Below are 16,246 nucleotides of genomic sequence, written 5' to 3' on the forward strand. Positions count from 1 at the left end.
CACTTGGTGGCAAAAGACAAGATGGCCTTAATCTCAGTATCCTTACTTGAGGGATTCTGGCTGCTCAGCTAATGGTATTTCCGGTTAGCAGAAAGAAAAGGAGTTTGGTGACTGCAGTCAGAAGCATCTGCACATGCACAGCTCCCCTCTCCCGCCCCAACTTGACTTCTAAAAATAGCTATCACTGCAATTTTAATTTGTGTGTGTGTGTGTTCAAAAAGGACTTTTGAATAGATAGTAATCACTCACAGCAAGTGCTAAATGAAATCATTCCATCAATTTTTTGTATTGCTTTACAAAATATTTTTAGTTACAAAACTCGCACTATATTTATTTTTAGATGTGACTTTTCTAACCTATATCATTGTTATGTTTTTATAAGGAATTACAGTATTTTTTGGAGCATAAGATGCACCCTTTTTCCTCTAGAAAGAGGCTGAAAATCTGGGTGCGTCTTATACACAGAATACAGAATTTTGGCCATCCAAAGCCCCGCCCCCTTCATCAAAATGGCCATGCATAGCCTTATGGAGGCTTTTAGAGAGCTCCTGGGGAAACAAAATTTTAGGTGCTACAGGTTGTCAGCGATTTCCTTCTCCAACACATGGAGAAATACACCTGGAAACATCTCCCTACCTACCTACTCCCTCTCTTTCTCTCCCTCCCTCCCTCCTGTATTTCTCTCTCTCTCCCTCCCCCTACCTACCTACTGTATTTCTCTCTCTTTCTCTCCCTCTCTATCCCTCTATCTACCTACCTACTTTTTTTAAAAAAAAAAGCCTCTTCAAAACCTGGGTGCATCTTATACTCCAGTGCATCTTATACTCCTAAAAATACGGGTATTCCCAGTTACATATACCTTATATGCAACTTTTTCTGAACATATGGAGGTAATTTTAAGTCAAACATACAATAAGACAGCTAAGAAATAGATTGTAAGAAACTCTAGGGTTAAGGAAGTTATGTCCCCATTCATTCTGCAACACAACATGTTCTGTACATCACATGATTTTGACTAGGAAGAAAACTGTGACAATTTTTTTTCACCATTCCTAATTTATACCTGAACCCAGCATATCCAAAAAAGATGGCTTGCAGAAATCCACCCATCCCGGTCAAGAAATTTACAGCTCCTGATCTATCAGAGTTTTCCACCCAGATCTAAGAAAAAGAATATACTGTATATGCATATGTACTATAGATGAATGTTGTCAAGAGTAGAAGAACTTAAAGACAGGAATAAAATGTGCCCAATTGGTTGACCTTGAATGGCTTGGTGATGTTGTTGAAACATTTGCTCATTTGTTGTTGTGCTCCTTTGATTTCCTTCAGCTCCAACCAGCCAATTGCAAACATGCTCTGAAGGAAGAAAGACACTGAGGGTGCACTCTACCATCCACAAACAGATGCACTGCAGATGGGCATGGAAATCACTTGCTCCCTCCCTCAAGGTCAGCTTTTTACCCAAGTCATGGCAGGCCCCTGGGGATCAGTCACAGGCTCATAGATTTCTAGATCATTCCTTCTGACTTCTGGGTCCATGGGGCACATGAGAGGAAACCCAAGCAAGACAACATCCGCTTGTTTCACTGGCTCACCTGTGGGAAGAGGCATAAAGCAAAGCTCTGAGGTGACCAAGATGTGGGATGGCGATCGCTAATGAAACGGAACCTCTCATTTTCATACCACATTTCCTTTGATGGTGAAGGGGATACAGAAAGAAAGCCTCTACTTATGTCAAAGAATCTTTTTATTTTTTTATTTTTGAATAAAACAGACAGACAAAACACAACAAACACCACAAAACCATCTTCCATTACAAATTGTAGAAAGTGTGTCAATTGGTTACAAGAAACTTTCATGCATCCCTTCCACAGTCATCACCTACAATTCATATCAAGTTATACAGTATATTTTAAATCAAATTTTATTTATATATATATATATATATATATATATATATATATATATATATATATATATATATATATATATATATATATATATATATATATATATATATATATATATTACTATCATCAAACCTCAACCTTCATTTGACTATAATTGTTTTTACCTCCTTTTATATAAAATATTCCAAAATTTAAAGCAAAACCACATAATGGCATTCCGTTATCTGTTTCCAATATCATCCAGTAACAGTACATCTTTATAATATGTTCTAAATAAAAATTGATTATGTTTAATAACAAAGTTTCTAGACCACTTTCTTAATCACTATTTACAATTTATATCCAATTCCCTTTTATCAAACCAGTACATATATATACATTATTATCATCATTATCAATCATTTATTTAACTATATCCGATATCATTTCATTTTTTACATAATGGTCTAAGTTTAACTAAATTTGACTTAATTTTTTTTATTACAAGCTTTCATACATAACAGAGTTTCTAAACTTCCTTTCATAGTCACCATTTGCACTTCATATCAAATTTCCTCTTATCAAACCAATACATATGTATACATCGTTATTGTTAGGGATGTAACCCTAGTCTTTGCTTGGCAATGTATATAAGACATGATTGCAACAAATGTATCTGTTACTTTAAGTGCAAGAGAGAGGTAATTGGATGCTGTTGCTTTAAGCAGCCATATAAGGAAGTAGGAAGTATTACGGAGTTATCCTGATTCTCCTGATGCTCCTGGTTCTACTGTTGTTCCTGACTGTTCCTGTATGTGCTTAGTATTGGAGAGAAGACCGCGTATTGGATGGTGGCTAGTCTGTATGTTAGTTACCTGTCTACATGGTGAATCGTGAGTTGAGCAACTGTAACTTCCACTTGTTGTAAATAGACTGTGTATATAACTCAAGACTGCTTATAGTCTGTTTTGAAGACTATTTATCCTATTTTCGTTACACAAGTAAAGCTATTCTTTGTTTTACCTTCGGTGGCTGTGAGTGACTATTCAGCGGCACATTTGTTACTAACTTTTGCTGGGCAACTCTAGTCTCCTAACAGGGATAGACTTAACACTTATCATTATCAATTATTTATCTAACTATATCATTATCACTTCATTTTTAACATAGTGCTCTACATTTAACTAAATTTTTTATTATAGGCTTTCATATATCAACCTGTGTCTTTCCAGTAATAGTGCAGTCTTATGTCTTTTGCCATTTGTGGGATTAGTCTTCTGGTTATTTCCTTAACAAGATTTGTGTGGACTTCTCTTCACAACTTGTTCCTTGTTGCATATCTTATAAAATCTCGAAATCCTCCATCTGCTTCTTTAATCAGCTTATCTTTGGTTATCAATAGTGTTTCTGACAAAATTTCTCTCCTTAGATCCATCAATTCTCCTCTTTTTTCTTCTTCTATACCTTGAAATCTGGGGTAGAGCTCCTTTCCATCTATCTTTTTCCGCTTTCCATGTTCCACTCTTTCCATTTCCAACCACGCTCAGTTGACTGTCAATATCAACAATTATCTTGTCTCTTTGTTCATTTTTCCCTTCAGTTTTTAGGACTCTACCACTTTTTCCATTTGATAAACATCTTCAATTTTTTCATCAAATTTTACTGTTTTACAATCTATGTTTTCTAATCTCTTCTCAATTCTCTCTGTTGTTTCTAATAGTTTTTGAATTTCAAACATAATCTTTTGCAATGTTAAGGTTTCTTTTTGATGTTGTGCCATTTTTCCAACTAGTAAACACTGCCACTCTAGTATTCAAAACTTTTTATTAGATTTGACACAAGTTCATTTATAATCTTACAAACCAAGGCTTTGTTTTCACTTCTCTCCACCTGCCAATGAAGCTCCCAAAGAGCACCTGTATAAACATGCTCTTCTCACTATCTCTTCTGTATACAAGCTGAAGAACCTTGAAGTGCAAAGTCAAAATGATCAAAGAGAAAAAAGAAAGGGCAATGTTTCCAGAACTCAAGCCTCCAGCCTCCAAGTGGCAGTGTTACTTCCTTTCCCTCTGATATTACTACCCTCTTTGTATTCCTTTTATATCTTCTTTATATTCCAGGCTTAAAAGAAACAAAATTCTTAAGTGGAGCAAAATAGAAAGAAAAAACCCACCCAAACCAGTATTATAAAAATAAAGAAAAAGATTTTAATCCATAGGTAAAAGAAGAAGTAGTAGAATAAAAACTAATACTTTCACTTTAAAAAGTAGGAAATATTTGCAAAAATTCCATCTATAAAAGAATTTTTTTTTAAAAAAAGATAGCACACTGTCCAATGTAGCTTAATTTCGCTGCTTATTTTCTTCTATTTTCAAATTTAATTTAGCTTTGATTTTTGGGGGGCAGTCTCTTTTATAACAATAAGATTTCCTCACCAGATGGACACACTTTCTCTTTCCGCTTTCCTCCCGTTCCGGAGCTGTCCCAATTTAACCAGCTTTTGGCTGCGCTTCTGTCACCAGCAAGAAGAGATTCTCTTGGATCAATCAGGGACTTTGCGGTGTCCCTGAGATCAGCAAGACCTACTCTTCCCTGTCAATGTCTCTTCGGACCAGTTTAGGTCCAAAAGGACCGTCCAGCAGCAAAACTATTGACTGCGATCTCAGAGCTCCAAGATCGCACGTCATGTCGTCGTGACGTCAGCTCCTGTCTCTTACGTCAAAGAATCTTGATGTATGCGAAGCAAAGGTGTAGCAGCTGTCACCATACATTAACATGCTGAGAAAAGGTCACCTGTTTTTTTTAACTCTACAGCAATAAAGCTCTAGGAGCCTGGTAAAATGTCCATTTGAAGAAGCAACTTGCAGATATTCTAGTATCTGGCCCACCAGTTTAGCCAATATGCGAGAGAGTTATCTCTTTCCAACTCATTCCCTCTTGAAGGGATAGGCAAGTCCTAATCCAAAGCCACATGTAATGTCAAAAGCCTGTGTTGCCTTTGACACAACCAAAGCAGTTCTAATGGTGTCAAGCAGTTTCAGGCAATGAGAGGATTCCAGGGGATAATTGAAAGGAATGGGGGGGGGGGAGGAAGGTTCGTATTTCCTTCTGGCAAAAAAATCACTGTGTTCCCAAATATCTATGAAAGTGAGAATAGAACCATTTTGCCTCTTTTTTTTGTTGGCGAGGGGAAAAGGAAAACCTCTTGGCTTTACATTATTCTTCTAATTTCCATTCCCCCAGTGGAGAAAGTACATCCCTGAACAACATGCGAAAATATTGACTATTGGGCAAAATATTAATTTGATGTCCCCCACATTAGCATGATGATTACATTCCCACCATTAGTGAATATTTGATATGCAGTGCAGTTGGTTTTAAAATTAGGATGAGCACCTTGGTTTCTTCTGAATCCCTCACCTGGACAGTATCCATCATATTCTGGGTGGTAACGTCTGCTCTTATCCAAAGGCACTTTAAGTTTCTTCATAATCTCCTCCCACTCTTCGGGGACAGCAAAATGCAACTGGGAGCCCAAGTCAATTGCAAATTTCAAGCTGAAATGGTATGGAGGGAAAAAGATCTATCTGAGTTAACCTTTTAAATGCTAGCTGAGTTAGCATTTTAAAAGACAATATCAGTATATTCGGGGCACATTTTTTGGGGATGTTGCTCCTGATTGGATATTAAAGAAGTATAAAATTATTCCTCCCAACACATGTTTTAATCACTGTGATGTCATACTTGCTTAATGCTTACTTCTGTGAAATTAAATGGCATTCCAAAGGTGCATACATTTTGTTGCAGAAGACAAATCAGTTATATTCCACTTAAAGAAATTTTGTGGACTTCCTCTAGGTAAACACAGGCATATTTTTTTCAAAAAATGTTACATTAACAGTCTCAAAAAGTATCTACACAAGTTTTGCAATTGTATTTCAACCTTTCTGCTTTTTACCACTGTTACTCGAGAACAGAATATTGATTTCTGAACAATTCTGTTACTTTTTCATAAATTTCAAAGAGATGGCTTCTAATGAAACCAAGAAAATCAGCTGGAACATTTTCAGGTTTATCATCTGTGTATTTCCCTTCCTTTTTCTTTAGAGTGTCTCTAAATGAACATGGAACCTGAGATCCTGGATAGCCAAAACTCATGGATTGTTTAATGGGGTCTTTTTTGGTACAATGTGGATTAGACTGGACCCTTCCAAATTTGGAATTCTCCGATTCCGTAACTGGCCCACACTAGGAACATCTTCTCTGGCACTAACTGTGAGGGATGTAATAACAAAATCTAAATCTAGAGAAACACTTTTGTAGACAACAGTCACACTCATGAACTGAATTTGAAAAAGATTCCCAAATAATCCGTAAAGTACTTGGAAATTTGTGCTTGATTTTATATTATTCAGACCAATTAGGGGAAGTTTTGCATTTACAATTTGCAAAGAAGCAATATATATTTCATAAGACAGAGTATCCTTACAAAAAAATCTTACTCTATTTCTATAGGATTGGCCTCCTTTCCTTTCTTTACATGGGCAATGCCTTTCTCAAAGGGGGTGAGGAGGGAGAGAAGGAGGAAAGGTTAGTCTTAAACCATCACTGCACTTGAAAGTCAACTCCTCCTGGAAACTAGAAAGTAAATTCCGTGTCAACTGGAAGTGGGAAGGAAGAGGGAGTTGACAAATATACTGCACTTGGTTTGGACTTTGGACCAGAAAATCCAAAGCATCTTCCCAAGAGTTGGGATGAAGAGATGAAACTCCCCAGCCAGCCAGAGTAAAGTATGACATGAGGCTCAGCCTATCATAATTATATTTTATATTCTTGAAGGATAAGCATGCCAATGAAGTTTTAAATTACAGGTAGTCCTGGACTTATGACCACAATTGAGCCCAAAATTTCTGTTGCTAAGTGAAACATTTTCAAGTGAGTTTTGCCCCATTTTATGACCTTTCTTGCCACTCCTGTTAAGCGACTTGCCAGAGTTGTTAAATTAGTAACACGGTTGTTAAGTGAACCTGACTTCCCCATTGTCTTGGCTTGCCAGAAGGTTGCAAAATGGGATCTGGGAACCTGCAATAGTCACAACTATGAACCAATTGCCAAACATTCGAATTTTGATCATGTGACCATGGGGATGCAGCAACAGTCATTTCAAAAATTTAATTTTTTTGAGTGATGTTGTAACTTTGAAAGGTCACTAAATGAACTGTTGTATTTAAATTTGTAACAGATAATAAATGTATTCAGAAGGTGAATTCAGTGTTTACCATAAAAAAGCCCAAAGTAGAAAAAAAGCCAAAGAAATAATAGAAATTCTGGGAGGAGAGAAGGACAGAGAAGAAATTCTGGAAGGAGAGAAGGACAGAGAAGAAATTCTGGGAGGAGAAGGGCAGAGAAGCAGGATCAGGGATTCTGGAGATCTCTTACCTCCTCTGGGCAACTGCATTTGTATAGACAGAATTATCTACAGTGCAATGATATTCATCTGGGGGCAAAACACCTGAAAGGAGGCAGACAGTTTTAGAACTCAGCAGCCCTTCCATAGGCCTCACTGTGATGTCCTCATGGTTAGGAATGGACACCTATAAGCTGTCCAATCTTTTTTCTCTCTCCCAGAATAACTCTTGCAATAAGGATAGATGGATGAAGGTCCAAGGGTGCATATTGGTTGCAATGCATTTGGGCATTTAAAACCTCTATCACTCCCCCTCCTGTCTCCCAAGGTCATTCCCTCCTATCGTTACAGGTTCTGCCTCATCAGCTGTAGCTGCTGGAGGAGATGCACTGAACTGACTCCTATCCCTGCTCAGGAGCCTCCTTTCACACTTACCCACAATGTGGTAGTTTTCTTCCTCAGAGTTCCACACAACTCGGCTGCACCAATATTGAGAGACAGCCTGGACTACATCCCAGCCACCTTCCTGCTGAAAGAGCTTCAAGTCCTAGAAGCGCATCAGGAGAGATTCCATTGACCCTGAAGGGCCCCATCTGACTCAGACAGGCTAGCCAGGTTTACTGGCAAAAGCAGGAGCAGGACAGGAGGCAACAGTGGCTACTCCAAGCCCAGCCACAGCTACCTGAGTGATGCAGAAATACTGCTCGAATGCCAACATCACATCTCCATTGATGTGGATCTCCTTGTCTCCATAAATTCTCTCAGGGCAGACCTCTCGGCCCGTTGCCGCACTTTTCCAGGGAAACTTTGCACCCTGCCACAATGGAAACCAAAATGAAATAAAATCAAGTATCTTGACAAGGTCATAAGGCCATATTAAATAGTAATTTTTTTCCTTTCTTTGAAGGCATTCAAATGCAAAGCATGCTTGTTCAGGAATGGGCAGCTTTTCCCTGCATGACAGAAGAGCCTGCTAGAGAACGGCCAGTGGCCTTGTTTGCTCAATCCAGTTTCTGTCCTCAATGAGGGAAAGCAACTTTACAATGTCATTCTGGGCCTTGTTCAGTTGCCAAAGAATAGTTCTTGCTGTTGTTCAATGGTGGATCCCCACAAAACTCTCCACTTGGGTCAAATGGGGTGAAACTCATGGGGGAGGGGTTGAATTCAGCACCTTCAGCATCCAGCCACATGTTCATAGGAAAGAAGAGAACACCAGGAAGATGGCACATGAAGGCCTCTGTCTGGATCCAATAGGCAACTCAAGAGGTTTTCTGTTGTGATGCTGCAGGTTAGAAGTTGGCAGTCTTTATAGCCACTTTGGAGCAATGGTTAAGGCATCAGGCTAGAAACCTGGACATTCTTAGGAAACAATCTAGTTGGGTGATCCTGGGCCAGTCTCCCCCACTTCAGATTACAAAAGCTGCTTTTGAATATCATCAAGACTTTCGTAACTGTTTAGAGCCACTCTTGTTTCAAAGGAGTTTCTGCTGCTGCACCAGGATTTTACTTTTGTTTTTTGAAAAGTTGCCGAAATGCTAAAATTAAAAACCGTTCAAGCCAAGGGGAACCTCTGTGTGGATCCCAGCCACAACTAGAGGAAATAGTGAAGGAAACTGGGTTCCATGCCTCCTGTGGAAGGAGACAGGACTTTTCCTCTTGTCTTTGTAAGTGGCTTCTACCTTGTATCCTTGTTCCCGTGTGTTGTGTAGAGCTCCCTCTAGTGTTCGGATCCTGTATTTTAAGATAGCCCAAGCCGCTTCTGGATAGAAAAGCAGGATGTTTGGGTGTATCCAGGTATCCTACGTTTAACAACAAAGAAGGACAACATATAAAAATATTGCCATCAAATACAAAGGAACTGTAAATTAGAGTAAAGCCAGCAGTTATTCCTTTTCCATAAGGGCTCCAAGCTTCAGATGAGGATGAGTCTTCTGGGAGACAAACCTCTTCAACCCCTCCCTCAAAACAAAATCTGGGCCCTGGGAATTATGTCGCTTCAGTTTAAAAGCTAGAGAAGCACCTGATGAATATTCTTCTCTGGGACAGGAGGTTGGTGGAAAGTTAATATCAAATCCTCCTCAGGGGACTGTGGAAGAAAGCGCTGCTCCCACGAGTGCATGCATGTGTAAAGGCGCCTGCCCTTCCCTTTCCCTCTGGGCCGCCAACCCAGAAAGGTTGGGGAACTCTGATTTAGGGGACAGTGTTTAAATCAGGAAGTGCCAGAGCAATAATAAAAACATGGTATTTCACATGTCAGATGAAACAACCGGAAGGTTAGCAAAGCTTAAGTTACAAAGGAATGGATAGAGAGGGAGGGAGGGAGGAGGGGAAAATTAGAGACAGATGCAGAGTCAGGTCATTTGCTAATAAGACCTTCCAACTTGTTGTCCATTTTGAAAAGATATTTTATTTGAGAAGCAGAGACTGTGCCTCAGGACAAAACATAGAGAACAGCCGGATTCAATCCATGTCCCCTCAAATTAAAAGGAACTCTAGTTTAAACACACACATACATTCTACCCCATGCATGTCAGGTGAGACGAACTAAGTCTAACTTTCTATCTTCACTTTCCAGGCTGAGTCACATATTGGAACTAACAGTTGATTGCATAGCACTTACATCAACCTGCAATGGAGAGAAGAAAAACTGGGCAAAATTCACAACACCTTTTAGTCTTTGCATGTGCATCACACAAAGCCAACACCAGCTGCAGGACAGAAGATGACCAGGTCTTTGCCATGGCAGGCAGCATCTTCCCCAATTCATCTCCCCTTCATCCAGTAGTAGCAAACTGGGGCAGATCCCTTTACTCACCTGGTCCCAGAAGACATGGCCCCAGTAGTCTTCACCAGATGTGCCGTTGGAAAGGCCCCCTGGGCTGATTCCAGAGAAAGGGACGTTAGCAGAGCCCAGAGGAGGAATGGCACTCAGCAGGTAATACAGGCAGCCATATATGGCCTGGCTGAAGGGAAGAGGCCCATCCACATCTACGCAGCAGCCTTCCCAGAGCGCTGCCCATGCCTGGGTGTGAGACAGATATAAGGAACCCAATCCAACCAGGGACATCCCTTCACAAAAGGTCCTTTGCACAACCTCTTCAGACTCTACTACGGCAGTGAGGAACTCCCATCTCTGCTCCTTCCGGTCTCCAGGGAGGGTCACTGATTGGGGCACCGGGGTCCAGATCATGTGTACAGTTGGCTGGGGGCCACCCTCTACTTCTGGGACCAATGTCTTTCCATATAGATAGCTAAAGAGGAAGAAAAAATGGGAATCCTTATGTTTCTCTCCGGGCATCAGAGGATCTACTAAACAACAGAAACATCACTGGAATTTTATACTCATTGAGCACAAAGACTTTGCTTTGCATACCTTTTGAACTTTAATGTAAACCTTTTCCATCTCCCCATTCTCCTTATCCTTTTTATCTCTGCCTATACCTTTTAAGTGCAGTGGCCAATGGTTCTCTTCTCCCTCAATCTCTCTGCTTCGTAGACCAAGCTACTTGGGAGTTCAAGAGTTGTAGAGCCAGCGTATCAGGAGGACAGCAGGTTAGGGAAGGCAATATTAGTCAAAGTCCCCCCTTTCTTATAATCCAAAGCACCCTCTTAGCATGATGGGCGTTTCCTGACAGCCTCCCTCTGTCCTCTGGAGGGAACTGCATTTATTCCCTATTCACAGAATCCACCAGAAAAACAACTAAGCTTTGTTATTGCAGTCTTTCAATGCTTGGCCAGGAGCCATAGAAAACATTCCCATAATAATACTCACTGAGCTCCCAGGAAATCTGGCCCTTTCTGCAAGTCCAGGTCTGGACTCTCTGCTTTGAACTGGGTGTAGAGATTCACTGTGATGGGTTTACTTTCCAGAGCTGATCTTGCAATGGTTATGCTGGAAGCCAGAAGATGGACAAGAGACTGGTGGGCATAGACTGTGTGAGCAGCTGTGTATCCTGAGCACTGGGCTGTATGGAGATACGTCCCTGCAGACGGAAGGAAAGGGTCGGTTTGAATGCATACCCTAAATTCTCATGTCAAATCTACTTTGACATGAGTGACGTAAAGCTGGCCCTCCCTGGAGACCAGAAGGAGCAGAGATGGGAGTTCCTCACTGCCGTAGCAGAGTCTGAAGACGTTGTGCAAAGGGCCTTTTGTGAAGGGATGTCCCTGGTTGGATCGGGTTCCTTATATCTGTCTCACACCCAGGCATGGGCAGCGCCCTGGGAAGGCTGCTGCATAGATGTGGACGGGCCTCTTCCCTTCAGCCAGGCCATATATGGCTGCCTGTATTACCTGCTGAGTGCCATTCCTCCTCTGGGCTCTGCTAACTTCCCTTTCTCTGGAATCAGCCCAGGAGGCCTTTCCAACGGCACATCTGGTGAAGACTACTGGGGCCATGTCTTCTGGGACCAGGTGAGTAAAGGGAACTGCCCCAGTTTGCTACTACTGGATGAAGGGGAGATGAATTGGGGAAGATGCTGCCTGCCATGGCAAAGACCTGGTCATCTTCTGTCCTGCAGCTGGTATTGTCTTTCTGTGATGCGCATGCAAAGACTAAAAGGTGTTGTGAATTTTGCCCAGTTCTTCTTCTCTCCATTGCAGGTTGATGTAAGTGCTATGCAATCAATTGTTAGTTCCAATATGTGACCTAACCTGGAAAGTGAAGATAGAAAGTTAGACTTAGTTCGTCTCACCTGAAATGCATGGGGTAGAATGTATGTGTGTGTTTAACCAAGGTGACGTGGATTGAATCCGGCTGTTATCTATGTTCTGTCCTGACAAATATATGATATTGTGCAGGTGGCTATTGATCATGTATTTACTTGTTCTGAGGTGGAAGCGGTAGCACCTGCAGGACCAGTATTATATTTACCTAAGGTTGGTTTCTGTTTTGTGGCTTACGTGCTTATGAATATGTACCTTCTAATGCAATAGGAGGCCCTTGTGCTATTGGATGTTTAACTACCTTTATGGCAGTAACACATTTTAAGGATATTAACCAGCAAACAGAGTTTTACTATGAAACGATGAATCAGAGTCTCTATCATAGTAACAGGGCCACAAAAGGTGGTTCCAGAGGATGCTACACACGGTGCTACTGCCGATAACTTTTGCAAAAGTTTAATCTAAATAAATGCTTTTTAACTGTTCATGGTCTCCTTGCTCTCGTTCCTTTACGAGAGATTTATTTTTCTCATAATCTTATTAATACAAAAATACATCAACAAGATTTTAGAATGCTGGAAACCCAGGAAAATTTGTCAAAGTGGGCCAGCTGCTGGCAGAGCGTATCCAGATATCCCCCTAGTATATTGCCAATATTTATTTAATCATTTCCCTCTTATCCTTATACCTTGTACAGCAGGGTTGTCAAACTCGATTTCATTGCAGGCCGCATTAAGGTTGTGTGGCTGGTGTGGGCATGGCCAGGGTGGGCGTGGCCAGCTTGACATCACTCATGTCGGGGGGGGGGGAGATTGTGGTGGCCCAGGTGGGGCTGGGAGGATCCATTGTCTCCAGTGGAGGAAGGCAAGAGCAGGGAGAGCACCAAACCCTTATCCTCTGGAGGAGCCTCACTGTCCCTCTCAGGCCACGCGGAGGACCCCCAGATGGCAGAATAGGCTGCCCACTGCCCTAGGCAGCAGAGGGCAAGCAAGTTTGTTTTGCTAGCAGTCTACCAGAGAAAATGGAGCTCGGGAGGGGTGCTCCATTTTCAGCTGCGAAGGCCTCCTGCAGCCCTCTGCCAACAAAAGCAGCCGCCACCATGTTGTAGATCAGCCCCTGATCGCCCTGGGCCAGGCCAAGGTACTGCGGTCCGGTCCTTTGCTTTTTCCAGGGTGTCCCCACTGGCCAAATTTAAGCACCCCACTGGCTGCATCCGCCCCCTGAGCCTTCACTTTGACCCCCTTTTGTACAGGAATTATCTTTTCAGTATTTTAGCATCCTCCCCAACAGACTATTGGGAGGTCTGCTTCCCAGGATGTTTGATTCCACATCCCTTTTATTTTCCCTAGGTCTAGAATTCCTGTTCCCCATTCTGATTCACCAGAGACTCTTTCTCCAGTCCCACTGCACCCAACGGTCCCACCCTAGTTCCCTCCTTTATAGAATTTCCCTAAATTCCAGCCCTCCACACACCTTCTCTAGTCCCTCCCCCTTTGATATCTTAGTAAATTACCTTTGCCATTTAAGGTGGATTTTCTATTAGTAATGTATGCATTTTGCTTAACCCATATTTCCTGTTTTCTTTCAACTTAGCTGCATAAGCATAGGAAACCATAGCAAACAGTTCATTTCTAGACTACGTGGGAGCTCTTGTGGTTAAAACTGTCAACTAGCCTGACTTTGGACCTGCAAACATTTTCTACCTTTCTCTTATAATTCTAAACCCTGTTGCATTTCTTAGTACTGGTTCCTAAAAATGTATGATAGCTGCAAAAACAACATTTAACTATTATTGCTTTTCTTGCAAAGGGAAACTACATTCACACACTTTCTAAAATAAATAAAGATCAAACTTTGCTATAAATATGAGCAGGGTCTGTAGGATTGTCCGGGAGGCTACACATCCTGTTTTCCTGGTTCCCTCCTGGGAGGAGCCTTCATGGTATCTAAAGCACAACATCTAGATTCAGTTTTCTTCCATATGGCACGAACTCTCAAGTGTCAACTCTCAAGCTTCCTCTTTCTGCTATGTATTCAGAATGGACAGTGATTACTATATACATATATTATGAGGGTAACAGGCAGGTTCTGTTCAGTTTTAAGTGAAGAACTTATCTGTACTGAAGCGATGATTATCTTCTGCCTTTTAGGCTCAACCATCAGCGGTAAAGAAACAAGCAGCAGGAAATATAAGCAAAAGAGGGTTGGAGCAACACGTATGCTTTTAAAGGAAAAGGTGAAACCACTCTTTACAGCAGGTATAAAAGTAAACTGACCTTTTCACCTGCTTAGCAAAGCAACATCGGATTATGCCTGTACGGGTTCAACACAGAGAAGTAAGTCTAAACATTATATTGTTTAATATGGATCAATTGTTCTTCTGGGTAGATGCTTGCGTGAGATGCTTGTGAATGGGCACATTCAGACCCTTCTAGTTGTCAGAGGCATCCAGATTGTTCATGTAGCAAAAGCCAGCCTGGAGGAGAGTATTTCTCTGAACTTTATTTTAACAAGCATCAATTTCACACAAGTCATCCTGGGCAGTAACTTAACTCTAGAAAACCTCCTGCCTAGTAGAGCAGCCATAAGCAAACCCCTATAGCTGGCTGAGGATGTGAGAACCTGGAGTGTTTCAGATATTACAGTGCAGATCTGTTTGGTTGCTGTGCCTTGATAGCTGGGCTGGGGTTTGATTAAATGGGAACTCCCGTCCTGTTCATGTCAGAGGCACCTTTTAAGGGGCTTCTGGTTTGAAAGGATTAAGGGGTGACGTCTTCATTGCTTGAAGGATGCCCATGGGGGCTTTTTTCTTGTCCCTGTCATGGAGCTGGACTGAATGACGGGAGCTCACCCCACCATGTAACTCATGTCTCAAATGTGGCATCCAGCGTCCTAACTATGTGAGCCATTGCACTCCTTATGAATGTGAACTGTCTTCATTCTGTCTTGGGATTTGACTCAGGTCAAAAAATCTACTTTCCCTCACTCTTCTAATATTAGGAGGGCCACCCCTCCCTCTCTGCTTCAGTTTCCAGAACCACCTGCTCCACCTGGAGCCTCACCTGCTGCTGGGCGTCTCCCTCCATGGTGGGAGGCCTGGAGCCAGCAGGGAAGACTTTGTACCTTCCAGCTCAGCAGTGTTCTTTCTCCCTTCCACCTCTGCTGAACAGTCCACTCAGGGATTTTTCATAAGCAAAGTTTTTTTAAATTGGCCAATTGTCAATACCCAGGGAAACTGGGCTCCTGGGTTGGACTGATCCTAAAGAATGTCACTCCAGGAGTTTGAAAAGTGCAGCTTAGTTTGTCCTGGGACTGAGCATTTAAAAGAGAAGAGTCGTTTCCATGGAATACTAGGATGGCCTCCAACTCTCAGTCTGAAGTGGCTGTACCCCATGATCTGGACTCCCTTATAACAGACTTAATACATCCAATAATAGACCCAATCAGGGGTGGGTTCTGGCAGTCACTCCTGCCGGTTTGCTTGTGGGCATGCCAATAGGCACACTTGATGCACGCTGCACGCACATGCACAATGCAATAAAAATTGATCTGCACATGCGCAGAAGCAAAAAACAAGATGGCAGCACCTATGGCTCCTCCCAGAGAACTGGTTCGGGGGCGTGGCAGGACTGGGTCACTGCCAGTTCCAGTGACCCAGGCCGCTAAATCACTACCGGTTCGGCCAAACCAGTCTGAACCTGTAGGAACCCACCACTGGACCCAATACTGAACATGCACAAAGCTTTTAAAAATATCTTTGGGGGTTCTGATTATTAAGACTTTGTTTATTCTTGGTTTGCTATCTACTATCTGAGCCACATCCTTCCCTTCAAGTTCTTGCCAAAGTCTAAGCCTTGAGAACATTGAGCCTCTTTACAGAAGATGACCCAGGCTTCCTTGGTGCCATCACCCTGTGATTCAGCACAGCTACTCTGTATTTATTTCACAAGCTACGGCTCACTATAGATAGACAATCCAAAGCCAATCTCTCTGTAGGGAGAACTGAGTTAAATTGGACTGAATTCATGACTGGGAGAAAATTCATTAAAGGGCCTTTTCTATGTCCATATCCATTTCTAGGAATTCTTGCTGGGTGTGAAATCCTGGACTGGACCTTGATCTAGTCTACAAAGTCTATTCTTATCCCTTTGACAAATTTTCCTGGGTTTCCAGCATTCTAAAATCTTGTTGATGTGTTCTTGTATTAATAAGATTTATTAACACCACCAAGTTAAATAAGGCAAATGCTGATGCCTGAGTCAGGATAGCATCGTACAAAGGA

General features: G+C 41.8%; 2 protein-coding genes across 2 annotated transcripts in view; one reads left to right on the forward strand and one right to left on the reverse strand.

The window, feature by feature from the left end:
* Positions 1-1,227: 1,227 nt before the first annotated feature.
* LOC309388911 (protein-glucosylgalactosylhydroxylysine glucosidase-like) lies at positions 1,228-15,050 on the reverse strand (the record flags this gene model as incomplete). Its single annotated transcript, XM_081946670.1, has 11 exons — positions 1,228-1,359; positions 1,465-1,598; positions 5,313-5,449; positions 7,332-7,404; positions 7,735-7,846; positions 7,982-8,113; positions 8,979-9,098; positions 10,115-10,550; positions 11,072-11,282; positions 11,412-11,466; positions 15,027-15,050. The coding sequence occupies 11 exons, from the start codon at positions 15,048-15,050 to the stop codon at positions 1,228-1,230; spliced, it is 1,566 nt and encodes a 521-aa protein (XP_081802796.1).
* Positions 13,955-16,246, forward strand: part of LOC309388973 (NACHT, LRR and PYD domains-containing protein 12-like) — a gene marked incomplete at its 3' end in the record, with an annotated part of 113,647 nt that continues 111,355 nt past the window's right edge. The window contains exon 1 of the mRNA XM_081946803.1: positions 13,955-14,300. The remainder of the gene's footprint in view (positions 14,301-16,246) is intronic.

The sequence above is a fragment of the Natrix helvetica genome (genome assembly GCF_964273705.1).
Source record: "Natrix helvetica genome assembly, chromosome: 1".
Classification (NCBI taxonomy): domain Eukaryota; kingdom Metazoa; phylum Chordata; class Lepidosauria; order Squamata; family Natricidae; genus Natrix; species Natrix helvetica.